Source organism: Chanos chanos, chromosome 2 (assembly GCF_902362185.1).
Source record: "Chanos chanos chromosome 2, fChaCha1.1, whole genome shotgun sequence".
Taxonomy (NCBI): Eukaryota; Metazoa; Chordata; class Actinopteri; order Gonorynchiformes; family Chanidae; genus Chanos; species Chanos chanos.
The window spans coordinates 41,729,460-41,743,707 of record NC_044496.1 but is presented as its reverse complement, the minus strand read 5'-3'; the positions used below and the strand labels follow the sequence as shown (position 1 = coordinate 41,743,707).

At 40.3% G+C, this 14,248-nt stretch overlaps 2 protein-coding genes across 2 annotated transcripts; one reads left to right on the top strand and one right to left on the bottom strand.

Annotated features, from left to right (window-relative positions):
• Positions 1 to 132: 132 nt before the first annotated feature.
• On the bottom strand, positions 133 to 4,746 carry LOC115804855 (ankyrin repeat and SOCS box protein 15-like). The gene is made up of 9 exons (XM_030765345.1): positions 4,649 to 4,746; positions 4,452 to 4,504; positions 3,479 to 3,610; positions 3,124 to 3,282; positions 2,634 to 2,879; positions 2,176 to 2,347; positions 1,312 to 1,876; positions 803 to 956; positions 133 to 317 (listed from the first exon to the last, which is right to left on the bottom strand). Exons 1-9 carry the CDS (start codon positions 4,744 to 4,746, stop codon positions 133 to 135), a joined length of 1,764 nt encoding a protein of 587 aa, XP_030621205.1.
• A 1,409-nt stretch (positions 4,747 to 6,155) lies between these two features.
• iqub (IQ motif and ubiquitin domain containing) lies at positions 6,156 to 13,615 on the top strand. The gene is made up of 12 exons (XM_030765343.1): positions 6,156 to 6,486; positions 6,967 to 7,101; positions 7,441 to 7,608; positions 7,949 to 8,124; positions 8,299 to 8,454; positions 8,580 to 8,790; positions 8,907 to 9,082; positions 9,601 to 9,771; positions 10,349 to 10,525; positions 11,474 to 11,722; positions 12,066 to 12,251; positions 13,442 to 13,615. The coding sequence occupies exons 1-12, from the start codon at positions 6,156 to 6,158 to the stop codon at positions 13,613 to 13,615; spliced, it is 2,310 nt and encodes a 769-aa protein (XP_030621203.1).
• The last annotated feature ends 633 nt before the right edge of the window (positions 13,616 to 14,248 follow it).

Genomic DNA, 14,248 nt, shown 5'->3' with positions numbered 1-14,248 from the left:
GTAAAAAAAAAAACAAAAACAAAAAAAAAAACAATGACATCAAAAATCTGATCTAATTTATAAATGACAGGTTTTCACATGACACTGGATTTACAAAGACAGGAAATAAAGGAGGCTGCACACCATTCAGTTTCATACAATGGCCAGTTGATGAAGCAGGTCTGCGTCTGAGTCATACAGGTCGTATTCTTTGTACAGAAGGTATTTCTGCAGCCTTGGAGGGAAGTAATCCTTCATGTTAGAGTCATTTAGTCTTTTTAGTGTCATGTGTTTCCGAATCACCAGTCTGCAGAGGTGCTTCAGAGAACGTGGGTTTCCTGCAACAAAGGTTACGTTACAAGTTCTTCAGAGAGTGTTGGTTACCTGGAGTAAAGGTTTCCATCAAAAGCAAAACTGTCTGCTTTTGTAATATGGTAAGTGTATTTGCATAACATTAATACAAATCCATTAATGCTATGCAAATACGCTTACCATATGATTATATGACAAATTCATACCAAATACAGGATTAGTTTAGATGATGATGTAAGTAATCATGGGTAAAGCCGAAACATGTTGTCAAAACGTTTAATCGTGACATTTCCACATACACTGCAAGCCTACCAGTACTGAGATCATCTCAGAAAATATTTTACATTCCACTGATACTCACACTAATGCAAGTACTCATGAGGGTTGCTGTTTTTAAACATCTCTTTAATTAATTATAAAGACCAAAACATGTTTATACAATTAAGGATTAGTTCTGAACTGTGCCTCACTAATTGATTCAAAATAAGCACATCTGGGTTTAGGGACTCACCCATAATCCTGCATATTTCAGGCCAATCCTCCTGCTTCTCCAGAATCCTTTTAAGACGTGAACAGAAGGGAACGTGGCTGACATAATCCAGAAGAATTCTGACCACTTTTCCAGACAGAGGCACAAGGCAGCTCAGACTCATGAAATCACAGAACTGTGCAAAACAAGAGAGAGGAGGACCTCTATGACCATAGTCAGATCTTTTTCACAATTTACACCTTCACTGAATCTTGTGTTTGATTGGAAGTAGGCAAATCATTTTCCTTTCCACCATTCTCAAGTACTCTCCCACTCAGTGCATCACAACAATCCATGAATAACTATTTTAAAATGTCATATTCCACCTATAAGTGAAGTTAAAGTCATGCCATTGAAGAATGGTTAAAAGGAATTTGTAGCTGTGGGATCATATTTTCACAAATCTAGTGTAGATGGGTTTGTCCCACCATTCATCTTGGAAAAAGTGAATATATCACATAAATGAAACATAACAATACTGTTGTTCTCACCGGGATTTTATCTCCATCTGAACAGCTCACACAGCACAGCTTATATATCTCCCACCGGTGACTGGCTATGTCAAAGTGGTAGTCATGGTCACAGTGGAAGCATTTCTCAGCAGCATAGCCACCATTCAGCAGCAAACGCATCATCATCTCATCTCTTAGACAGTACTGCAGTGCCGTGGGGAACAATGTATCACTGACCACCGTGAAGTAACAGTTCACATCTGCCTGCTTGGCAAGGAGCAGCTTCACTATCTCATACCTCCCAGCTCTCACAGCCACCAGGAGACAGCGCAGGGGATCCAGCTCAGTTTCAGCTCCTGCATTCAACAGTATTTCTGTACATGTGACATCTCCATTGGAAACAGCAAAGTACAGGGCAGTCCTCCTCATGTCACTGTATTGTTCCGAGATGTTTTGATTCAGCGCGTAGTTCACATCAAAGTCGCTCTCAATGAGAAGCTCCAGGCATTGGGCATGACCGCCGTCTGCTGCAGAGTGCACAGGACTCTGGCCAGAGAGTCTAAGGGCTTTTTTACTGGTGAGGGGAATCAGCATTTTCAGCACACTGTGAATGTAATATTGAAATGTCAATCAGCTGGTGCAAATGCTATCACTTGGATTTCATCAGTTTTAGAAATCTCTGAAACTGCATCAGTTGCACTACAACATACAAGGCTCAAGAATCAATGACTGCCTCATAAAAATGCACGCACACAGGAAGTTTTTAAACGTTTTGTCTGAAATGTACGGGTATGCATATAACAACATTATTAAAAATTCATGATGTCTCCTGGTGTGAAAACCGGTTTAAAGTTTTTTAAATTAACTGTATTGTAACCATTGTTTAATGAGAGCGCCACCTACAGATAGTGGCCCTCATAAGCTGCTCGGTGAATTGGAAGATGTCCACTCAAACTGGCTTGATTTGGTGTGGCTCCATTTTCCAGTAAAAGACCAACACAGTCTGGGTTTCCAGAACCAGCCGCATCCATCAAAACACTCTCTCCATTTCTGGCTTGTGCGTTCACGTCAGCACCTCAAGGGGAAACAAGCGCACAAATTCCAAACACTGCTGCAAACAAGACTTGGAGCAGTGAAGTGGCACTGAGTGGTCAGTAAACAGTTGATGAATATTTTTGTGAGCTCTGATAAAAACATGTTTCTGAGCAGATATGTTGTTTATAACTAAGAATTGTCATTTTATTGCATTTCCTGCTTGTAAGTGTGAACCAAAGGGAAATGAATTTGGCAATGTATCGCAGTGTATTCAAGATGAAATATTGCTCTTTTATTAAAAAGTGAGCCTAGACATAGCTCTTCACCACATCGAATGAGGATTTCGAGAATCTCTTCGTGGCCCCACTCAGCAGCAACAGCCAGTGGAGTTACACCACGGTTGTCTCTCACACCAACGGAGCCTCCTCGCCTGAGTAGGAGCAACATGATCTCTTTGCGGCCCAGTTTGGCAGCCTCGTGCATGGCCGTCCAATTCTTTGCACAGGTCTGATCCACCACGGCTCCGTGAACAATGATAGAATATGCCATTTGGTATGAGCCTGCCCTGACAGCTTGGATAGGTCAAAAGGTGGAAAGGCACACAGAAAATTCACCAGAGTTAAGTTTTAATATAAACACAAATTGTTACAATGAGGACGGTAATGGACTGTAAAAAACAACAAAAAGTCCCACATGAACTCTTTCGAATTTTACTCCAGAAAATCAACATTTGGGCATTTACTGTTCATTAAATAGAGGAGCTCAAACTACATAGTATTACTGCCAAAAAAAGATCTAATGATGAAGCTTCAGTACCCAAAAGAAGAGGAGAAGCCCTCTGGCTGTTTGGGTTGTGAGGAAGTGCTCCATGTTCCAGCAGGCTCCTAACATTCTCCTCCAATCCAGCCTGAACAGCCAAAGTCAGAGGTGTCTCCCCTTCTCCTGTCTTTTCTTCAAGACTGATCTCACTGGAGGCTATGGGAGGACAGTTTTATCATTCTCACTGACATGTATTTCAAAGCCATATTCGAACAAACGACCACACAAAACTGAAGCCTACTAAAACAGTAATTGTATTAAAAGTACATTTGTTCCTTATTGGTTACCTAAAGAGGATTTCTACACGTCCATATCCACACAATGTTGCAGCAGAGAGTACTACCCGACATACCACACAGGACATTCTCCAAGATGTTCAACATAGGCTGAACTGCAGCCCTGTGGAGTGGCAGCCATCCTCTGCTGTCCACCTCCTTAAAGGCTCCTGGGCAACTGTGCAGCTCCTGAATAACTCTTGCATCACCTAGACACCATCCACACAAATTACTATAGAGCATGGGTCGCAGATTACTGTCTCAGTAAGAATATATGAGAATTTGCAAATATTATTTATTAACCAATAAAAGATGAGACTGTCTATGTCTATGCCATAAGCACCATATCAAATACAGCCTTTTGATAGCTGAATTTTACAACACTATATTTTAACCATTTAACAATATTTTCATAATTTTAAACACTAGCATCCTCTTGGGTTATGCATTTAATTTGTATTGACTCAATACTTTTTAATCTCTCTAAACTGCAAGTGATGACTTTACAGGGTTGATGGTATCAATATGATATGACAGTGTGGATCACAAGTAAGCCTCATATGGTCTATCCCCACTGGTTACGTTTAAGGATGCTAAAAACTTTTGAGCCTTTCCTTCAACTGATTAAAATCCAAGGACAATTATGATTATGATTAGCTACGCGTAAATCGATATTTAAAAGAATGTACTTATTTATAACTTAGAAAGCTGTTTAGTTCGCTTTAAAATTCACACACATGATTCAGAGAGAGAAGAAACCCAACTTCTCTGTCATAAGACCAATATGCTCTCATATTGACTGATACTATTGCCAGAGGACATGGTGTTGTGTGTTAACCATTTTCAAATACTAGCCTATAGCCTGGACATAAAAACGTTTCCATGAGCTAACATCTTTTGAAAATACAGGCTCAACTTCTTCCCATATCAGACTGAAAGCTTCTCATCTAGACTGAGAATCATGACTGTTGATATGGAAAAATAAACATTTTAGAAAGCAATAGTGATGCAGCACTGCAATTTTTAGTTTGCACTACGTTTGTACTGTACCTGTGTCGATGGCTGCCAGCAATTTCAGATTCTCATCACTGGCTGTCTCTAAACTTAACACAAGGAACAGAATGTTAGGCATTAGCACTCCCAAACTTCAAGATGAAAACACAGCAGTTTGACGCGTAACATCACAGGTTTCCAATCTCAAAAAAAAAACTCTTGAATTCAGAGAATTACTCAAACATTCCACTTACCTATCTCTGCGTATCATCAACACATCTTGACAGGATTCCTCAATGCTCATTTGGATGATGTAATCCGTAATCTCCTCTTCGCTCATATTCTCAAACATATTCGTATCCATCTTTTTTTTCCCAAAAAGAGCATATTTCCAGCACAAAAAGATGGGAGTAGGATTAATTATAATCATCTTAGCAAGAGATAACAAAAGACATGGGCCCTACTGTTTATAAGTACTATTTATAAGTTGTTATTGCTGTGGTTAACATTTGTTCATCTCCTAAATTTCAAACTACAATGGTAGACTAGCAACCAACTACAAGGGTAAGTGTCTTACAATGAACTGAAACATGTATTATTTCACCTGAAAATGCCACTGTAACTCACCTGAGATTCACGTCTGGTCACAAAAAAGGTTCTGTGTATAAACAAGACTGAGCTGAGTTTTTATATTTAGCCTTGACCTGTTATCAGAGCTGCCAAATGCTAGAAATGCCATGCCTTTATCATGACACTGCCCAGTGTGACAATGCTGGCAGTTAGTAAGCTTATGAATTACGTTTGTCTGACTTTTATTCAACACACACACACACACAATTAGAAAGCAATATCATGGTAAAAATGATGTGTAGACTATACTGTAATTTATAGTCACAGACTTTATTGACTATCGTAACAGTGTATGCCTGACTTTTACTGAGGAATGTACAACTGATCTGAGCCCAAAACCAAACAAACAACATTTGAACCCCATGTTTGTGTGAAAGCACATGTGTACAAATGTGTACAAATATCAGTATTCAGAAGTTCTTAGGGTTGCACATGATATGACTTCTTGTTTGGGCTGCCTTGTTAAGTTTTTTTGCACGAGTATGTTTACTAGTGCCAGAAAAAAAAGGTCAAGTGTTTTCTTTTTATATCAGCTTATCTAAACCTGGTCTCAATCCGACCAGTATAGCAATCACAACTAGAAGGTAAATGCAAGCTAATAACTGGTTCAAACATTTCCATCATATAACTTCACTCTAGTTTCACTTAACTTAGTTTAAAATTTTAGAAGGATGTCCATAACATGAGCTGATACAGTTGATTTGTTTGTTTATGTCAGTTTTGACAAAGGGTCAAGTTAACTATTGAAGTAGATTCTTTGAACTTAAGTGTGATCTATAAAGACATATATTATATCATATTATATTATATTATATTATATTATATTATATTATATTATATTATATTATATTATATGCGTCCTCTCATCGTTCGGTGGACCAAGCCCACCAAACTCTGGATAAGCTGCAGCTGAGATCATGTGACAGTGTTGTTACCATGGCAGCGAAGAAACATTACCCGCTGTGGTGCAGAAGAATACTCTGGGGCATTTCTGAAGTCAAACATGATGTTGTCAAACATTTTATTGAAGCTACATCAACTTTTATGATTTTCTCGTTGAGTGTGCCGTTAACGTTGAGTCTAAACTTAACTCAGACTATCTGTCTGTCTTAACGTCACCCTGAATTAGTCATGTCAAGACATGATAGTGAAAATGGAAATGATGGTGTTCCTGAGCAAAATGATGTGACGGATACCAATGAAGATAATTTTACCCATCAAAATGCAGAAAGCGAACCGAGCCAGATCGTTGCTACACAAACAGAGGTTGGCCCAGAGGACAGTACTAAGCAGGAGTCAGACTGTGCACAGGAGATGAGAGACGTGGTCGGTGTTTCTTTTACCTCTGGTGAGGAAGTCCGCATGAATCAAGCCCAGCTGCGTCAAGAAGACGTCAACTCACATGGAAGTGAAACCGTCGAGAAATTACCAGCTGACGCTGTGGGCAATTCAACAGCAACCGGTATGGCGGTATTTAACATATTTGCTTTAGGTTTCCTTTGTTGGCATAATGCATCATATAAACATGCCAAATTAAAAAGAAAAAATCAAGAAATGCAAACACAAGTGTTGTAATTTAGCTTGGCAGGCTGCAGTATTAATATTTAATCGACCACAGAAATATGCTTATTGGAAATGTAATTTTAGGAAAAATTGTCCCATGTCAGTGTTCGCAATAGGATATGAGTAAGATATGGTAATACGGTTCGGGACGGGTAAAGACCATACATAGTAAAGGCCATAACTTCAAACGCTACACTTTCAGTTATTTAATCAATTACAAATTTGGACGCAGTTTAAGTGGAGCCAAAATATTGTGCTAAAATGCACTGAAGTTTTTTTCTTTTTAATTATTACTCTAAGATGTTGAGAGCATACTTAACAATCACAGTGAACAAAACAATAACATATCTCATCCTTTCCCATTCTCTCTGTATTGTAGTAAAAGTCATGCTGATGCCTGAGGGATACATGATGACTAAAGCCTTCACCATTGGCCTCACCACCCAGGACCTGAAGTCTCATTTTGCCCAAGAGCTCAGAGTCCCGTCAGAGGTCTTACAAATCTCTTTTGAAGGTGCGGCTTTCCGCGACACTGGACGTGTCACAGTTTAAAAGAACTGTTGGTGCCTAGACCAGTACAGAAATTTAGCTTTTTACAGTGGCTTCTAGGTCAAGCCAAGAATTGCACTGACCAAGAAGTAAGGGAAGCAGTCCAGAGGGTTGTGGGTTTGATTCCTGTGGATGACAGCTCTCTGATGAGGTGTCCTTGACTAAAACCTCTTAACCACAAGCCTTTGATAGAAAGAAATTAACATCCTAATAGGTTAAATTACCAGGTAAATGGATAGTGGTAAACGAATGAAGGGGCTTTTTGCACACTAAGACTAATGCTTCTTCTGCTTTTAACCGACAGGTGAGAGTGTGGAGGATAATCAGACACTGGTAGATTTGGGAGTCCAGCCTCATGGTACAGTCCAGCTTGAGATGAGGTCATCTGACCCTGAAAACCACCCAATCCGGCCTATCAAACCCCAGCAGGAGTGCATCATGCCTGATGTCATCACTGTGCGTGTGCCGACAGGTGGGTGCGTTGCCTAAACCTGAACCTAAAATGAGGAGCAGTTCCACAGAATGCACCACTCAGTGATGACTCACCTCAGACTCACCTCTTCTCTCTATTGATCTTTTCTTTAATCAACTTTTCTGATGTTTTCATAAGCACCTAATTTGACATCTTTTGACAATATCATATTTTTAAGGAAGCAAAACAAAATAATGTAAATACCCCCCCCCCCCTCTCTCTCTCTCTCTCTTTCTCTCTTTCTGCCTGTCTGTCTCTCTCTCGCGCTCTCTCTCTCTGTCGCTCTCTCTCTCTTTCTGTCTGTCTCTCTATGTCTGTCTGTCTTTCTCTCTGTCCTTAGGAGCAGATGCATTTCAGGATGTGGTAGTGGAGATAGAGAGAGCAACTAGGGGGAAAGCATTTCTGGGAGGATATCGTCACAGAATCACCAAGATGGAGTACCACCATGCTGCAGTACAAACCATGCCTAAGAAAAGACCTGACAGATGCATTGAGATGTTCAGCAGAGATACACAGGTTCTCACTCACATGTACACAAACACACAGACACACACATGCATACACACACACTTGTGAAATAGTAAAGTATATACATTTGTCATGATAATTTGGACATGTTACAGCAGTTTTAATTTTAGTGATGCTGTTAAGGTCTTATGAAGTGTATGTATGTCGCTGTGTTGTGAACAGACAGTGATCACTAAAAGCCAAGCTCAGCAATGCAGCAGTAACACATCCACACAGACAGCTGGAATAGGCTGTTATATTTCTAACATGAAGGACAAGCTCATCACCCCAGGAACATACATCACAGCCGAACAGCACCACAGCAGGAGACTGAACGCGGTATGTCTACCCACTGCTGTCTCTGACCCTCTCTGTCTCTCTCTTTCTCTCCCTCACCATTTATCTATCGTTTGACCACTGTGTGTGTGTGTGTATGTGTGTGTTTGTGTATGTTTGCATTTCAGGTGATAACCCTGCAGAGGTATGTGAGAGCTTGGCAGGCGAAGCGTTTTATGGCTCAGCTGAAGCAGGATAAGGAGCAGCATCAAGCATGGATAGAGAGTGAGGAGCGGAGGAAGAGAGAGGAGAAAGATCAACAGATTAGAGATGAGTACAACAGGAGAATGAACCCAGAGAACAAGGAGGATTTTGCTCTACTCTACAATGCCCTGGAGAGTAAGAAAGAGTTTGTGTGTGTGTGTGTATAATAATTAAGAGTATGGTTAAATAAAAAAAATCAATTCACGGCGTGACTGCACTAAGTCCCCCCTCCCACTTTCTGTCCCTGATAGAGTGGAGGAGAGAGGAGGTGGAGCAGATTAAGTCATCTCTCTCTGGTGAAGAGCAGAAGAAAGCACTGTATGCTTTGCTGGAGCAGGAGGCACGACTCATTGCTTCTATTGGACGACACCATAATGAAGCAGGAGAGAGGAACCAGAAGAAAGCTACTGAGAACCTTCTCAACAAGGTCCCAAAACACAGTCTTGTTTCTTTAGCTTCTTCCCTGAAGAGTCTGTCATTCATCTTTTCATATCTGTGTTCTTAACTATAAACACATCTACTCGTGTGTTTAGTGGTATTTCTCAAAGCGTATAACTCAGACACAGCAGGCAGCTGAAGAATCTAACCGAAGAATCTAACTAAACAGAGTTTGTGTATGAAAGAGTGGAAGAAAAGCCAGATGTGGTTACCAGTTACACAAAGGCTTAGTCTAAAACAATAACTTTTGGCAGATGCAGAGTTTGATCACTCTCCAACTGTAATTCTCAGTCTAGCTCCCTATCTTCTAGATAACCCTGTTGTTGTGGTCTGTTAATGTCATGAAATGTGTAGAGGCAGACTACTCATAGACATAATACATACATAATACACATAACACATAATACACATAAATCCATACTATAAAATGAATGGAGTTCTGTTAATATGTGTATGTTAGCTGACTTTAAACATACGTAAACATACTTAATGTAATCCCACACCCAGTGCGCTGCCCCTAAGAGCTGGCGAACATCCAATGGGAAAACTGTTGAAATGGACACGCAGTACACCATCAGAGCTAAAGAGCTGAGAGACCTCTACACCAGTATTAACCCCCCTTACTCCAGCCAGGAGGAGCGTTTAGATCTACTGCTGTCTCTCAAACACACAGTCAAGGTGACTTCTGAAATCCCTTTTTGCGCCACTGAATTATTTATTTATTTATTTATTTATTTATTTATTTGTTTGTTTGTTTGTTTATTTATTTATCCAAATGAAGATGGTGCTGTGCTCAGCAGATTTAGCCACGTTAAAGTAAACTTTACATTACATACCTTATGCAGTTGCTATTTTTAGTGTTTAAATGATGCACTCAGTGCAGTAAATTTGAAAAAAAAAAAACAACGCTTCATTTCATTAGTGTCTGCCGGTGTTAATGAGGACAAAATAAACTCTGGAGGTTTTAGACCAAAAAATTAACACAATTTAAAACTCAAGAATTTGAATCAAGATGTTGTCTGTATCTTTTACTGATGTGTTACTGATCACACAAGTGCATTTTTCACCCATTTACCTTTTGCACCATATGGTGCTAATGACATACCATTTCTCTCGCTGCTGTCATCTGGCTTGCACATTTAAAATATATATATCTGTGCACACAATGTGGTTTTTCTTATCAAATATACGTCATTTGAAACTGAACACTGAGACGTGAAAGACAACGTTTATTTTTGTGTGTTTTTATGGACAGGAGCATGACTGTACACTGACCAGAGAGATTGTGGAGTTGATTGACAGGGAGGCGGATCTGATGAGAAGGGATGTGAAGGAGAGAAATCTGCGGGGACTGAGAGAGAGAATCTCCACCCTTTTCCTTCAATACATAAAGACCCCCATCTTCAACCCTGAAGTTTCCAAACACCTCAGAGTATGTCCATCTCTCTCCCCAGACACCTCAGAATACGCCTGTCCCTTTCTCCAGAACTCTCCACAGTCCACTCATCACTTTCTCCATATACGTACATCACTCTCTCCAGACACGATGCTTCCCTGCCTGTAGATGATTGTTTGGTAGAGTACAAAATATATAAAAAGACACTTGCTGTGATATCGTACATTGTAAAGCTCCCAGGCAGAGAAATTTGTACATTTCTAAAAAAACCAAATGCAACTCAAATGCTTTTATACGCTGTAGCTTTCGGTGGTAAGAGAGTCACTGTTCTCTTTAACTGAATCATACAACAGTATTAATGAATCGCCTGTCCAAGGGTTTGTCTTAATAACTCAACACTAAGACATTAAAACAGACAGTTGTATTGCACTTCTCCAAAGAATTGCCTGTATGGAAGAAGCAGCAACAGTGCACAGAGAAACACTTCATGAAAAAAGGCACAGTCTGTCAGAAACTGCCACACATTCATTTTCACAAACAGTCGCAGGCTGTTCCTCACAGTTTACTCAGAGACTGAACCTCATAAGTGTTACTCCTGTAACTCTGAATGACATGTCTCTGTAGCTATGTACGTATGAAGGGTATGATTGGTATGAGGAATGAGCCTGGACTAACTCAGGCTCGCCCCGCAGGTCTTCCCACCTGAGCTGGCAATCACCGGCTTAGGGCAAGGCACACTCGCAAACAACAACCGCAACCTTAACAGTGATAAATAAACAAATAAATAAATAAATAACAAGCATACTCATGGAGCGGCCATACATCATCATTAGCAGCACTAGCATCAGCACAGTCAGCATTAGCAGTGCCTCCCCTATGCATGAAACATTAGGCATAAACAGCACCGCACATGACATTGCATGATGTCTAGGCTCTTATGTACCCTGACTGCTGTTACATGATCTATCTCTTTTCTTTCTGCAGGTGTCTCAGGACCCTTCTCAGCTGAGACAGAAGATGTATTTCTGCCGTGCCTGTAGGAAGTCCCGGCCCTCCACGGATTTTGCCCTGAACGTGAACACTCGTGTGGTGGGGCGCTGTCGTGTTTGCACAGAAACGGATAACCAAGCACGACAGAGGGAGGATTTCTCCCAATACAAAACCATCCTCAAACGCCTGCGCAAGACAGAGGAACAACTCAACCCAGACGCCAAAATCATCCACCTCCTGCAGGTAAAAGAGAGATGTGTGTATCTATGTGTGTGTGTGTGTGTGTGTGTGTGTGTGTATGTGTGTGTGTGTATGTGTGTGTGCGCGCACGCATGTATATGCATGCATGCGCATAAAGAGAGATGTGTAACGGTATATGTATTTGTAGCAAAACCATTTTTTTCGTTTTAACATGTTATTTAAAAATTCTCATCCCATTGGATATCACCCTGCCAAAGCATGGTCAGTCTCTATCAGTCAGACTGCAGATTTACATTGGGCATATTAATCAGTTAATGTAATAAGGCATGCCTGGCCTGTGCATATATGTCAGTGCAGTATCTTTGGATGTGTGTTTGCTGTTTAGGAACAAGACCTGAAATACCTGGTGGATCTCATCTGGGAAGCCCAGTCTGCTCTCAGTGCCTGGGACGACCTGCATGATTTGGTGATGGTTCGCTGGGACCGCTTTTGTCAGTGGAGCCCTTGGAACTGCATCCTACTCACCCAGGACGAGGCTGCATTGCACTTCAAAACGGAGAACATTGAGCAGGTACCTACAGAAGCTACCCCACACACACACACTCACAGCCATGAAGCACATTTCATATAGAGGAACGCTATGCTGAACATAGGGTTCAGCATAGGGTTCCATATGCGCCCCCCCCGACCCACCCACCCCCCGCAACCCTAATTAGGATAAGAGCAGCTTTGAAAATGAGTGAGAGTGAGTGAGTTTCACTCCCTTCACCTCTGTGAGTGAAAAAAGGTTCAGCACCACACTTGTAGATCTGTGTGTTACTGTTAACACTCACAAAAGCAATATCTCAAAGCAATATACCTGCATATCCAAACACAGTCATAACACTGCTTTCAAAACATCTTGACTACATCAACACACAACTTAGGCTGAAAACTTAAAATACCTGAAAACAGATATGTATAGTTTTATAAGAAAGAGAAACACGTGTATTATAATCATTTCAGACATATCACTGAGAATATTCTGTTCTGCTATATACATCCAACAGAGAGAGAAATATGAAATTTTAACTAAGAGCTGAAATGAGGTGTCTGTTGGTCTTGACTCCAGCAGGAGGCAGCATAAATGAAGGCATTTGAAATCACGCACTGTGTCTGTGGAAACCTCAAAGCTCTCATGAGAGAAAAAGCATCATCATTCCAGTGCTTTTGCACATATCATAAAACGCATCATGCTGGTGCTGATTTCTGATTGGTTTAAGCTCATTCAGGGCCGTGCTTTATGAGCCAGTAGTTACACTGAAAGGTTATGGCTGCAAGTCAAGTTTTTTTGGTCTAGCTGCAACACTGTCTTGTTGCCAGGGACTTTAAAGGTATGATTTTTTTTTTATATAAATTTTAATGAAAATGTATATTTAATATTTTCATAATTTTGTGATATACCACCCACAGTTAAAGGACTGCCAGCCCTTTGTTTCAGGTCTAATAACATATTTTGGCCAGGACTGCAAACAATATTGCATAGCCTCTAGTGCCTTACTGCTTCTGTAAGCAAAGTAGGACTTTTTTCTCCAGTGAAACATTGCTTTGACTTTATAAAGTATAATATATTATTTATAAGTTATATTAGCTGAGAGTTAGTTTCACATCCCAACAAATCAGCATCTCAAGGTGTTTCTTTTGTAACTGTCCTCAAGTGTTGGTATTAACTTACAGTTGTGTTTAAATGTGTTCTTAAAATGTGTTCTCCAATTCTTGTAGGCCTATGGTTTGATGTTTGTCCGTAGCATCAAACACAAACACACGCTGGCCCAGAGGTACTTTTCACAGATTCCTGCAATGGCACAGTACCTCCATGATGTGGACTCACAACCAGCTGCTGCTCATGGTGACCTTTTGCTCACAAAGCCCATCACAGAGTTGACTGAGCAGTAACACAGCCAAAGAGCACAGTGACACAGCTCATCAGTCAGACAGACTTGATTCATTTTATCAATCCCCTTCTTCCATTTTGACCTCTTCATGACTCTTCCTTATATCATTTCACATAAAAACACCTTACAAAAGCAAACAAAATCATTCACTTTCACTTCTTAACTGTCTTCACTCCAGTGTTTGTGTGGTTATGTTTATGTCTTTATAGCTAATGTTTTACCATACCATCCCACACTAGGTTTTACTCACACTGTCAGTAACTGTTATTCGTATCAGTTTGCAAAAGTGGATTTGAGGTATTTGACCCGGGCCCAGGTCTTGAAATGTCTTCGTTCACTGAGTTGATGTATTTACGGTCACACATGACAGTTCATGTCACTTCTTAAAAGTTTATATCTGAAGTCTCCTCAAGGCATCATTTTCAAAACACTTTGAGTCAGTTAAATCTGGTAAGAATCTCTCTGATCTTTTTTTTGTTTTCACAAGGCAATGGAAAATGGTTAACTTGTACTGATCTTTCAGGTAAATATTGCTTAAAAAAATTACTTTAAAATCACCCTTTATATGACACTAAACCAGCACTCATGTGCAAATGTGAAATTAAACACTTGAATTTTCCCCATTCTTCCATTT

Bases quoted from the DNA above. Each gene is read 5' to 3' on its own strand.
- iqub (XM_030765343.1), top strand. From the start codon at position 6,156: ATGTCAAGACATGATAGTGAAAATGGAAATGATGGTGTTCCTGAGCAA. The intron at 8,791-8,906 runs GTAAGAAAGAGT...TGTCCCTGATAG, and splicing joins ACTCTACAATGCCCTGGAGA to AGTGGAGGAGAGAGGAGGTG. The intron at 9,772-10,348 runs GTGACTTCTGAA...TTTTATGGACAG, and splicing joins CTCTCAAACACACAGTCAAG to GAGCATGACTGTACACTGAC.
- LOC115804855 (XM_030765345.1), bottom strand. From the start codon at position 4,746: ATGTTTGAGAATATGAGCGAAGAGGAGATTACGGATTACATCATCCAA. The intron at 3,283-3,478 runs GTATGTCGGGTA...GTCCTCCCATAG, and splicing joins CTTGGAGAATGTCCTGTGTG to CCTCCAGTGAGATCAGTCTT. The intron at 2,880-3,123 runs GTACTGAAGCTT...GACCTATCCAAG, and splicing joins GGCTTCTCCTCTTCTTTTGG to CTGTCAGGGCAGGCTCATAC.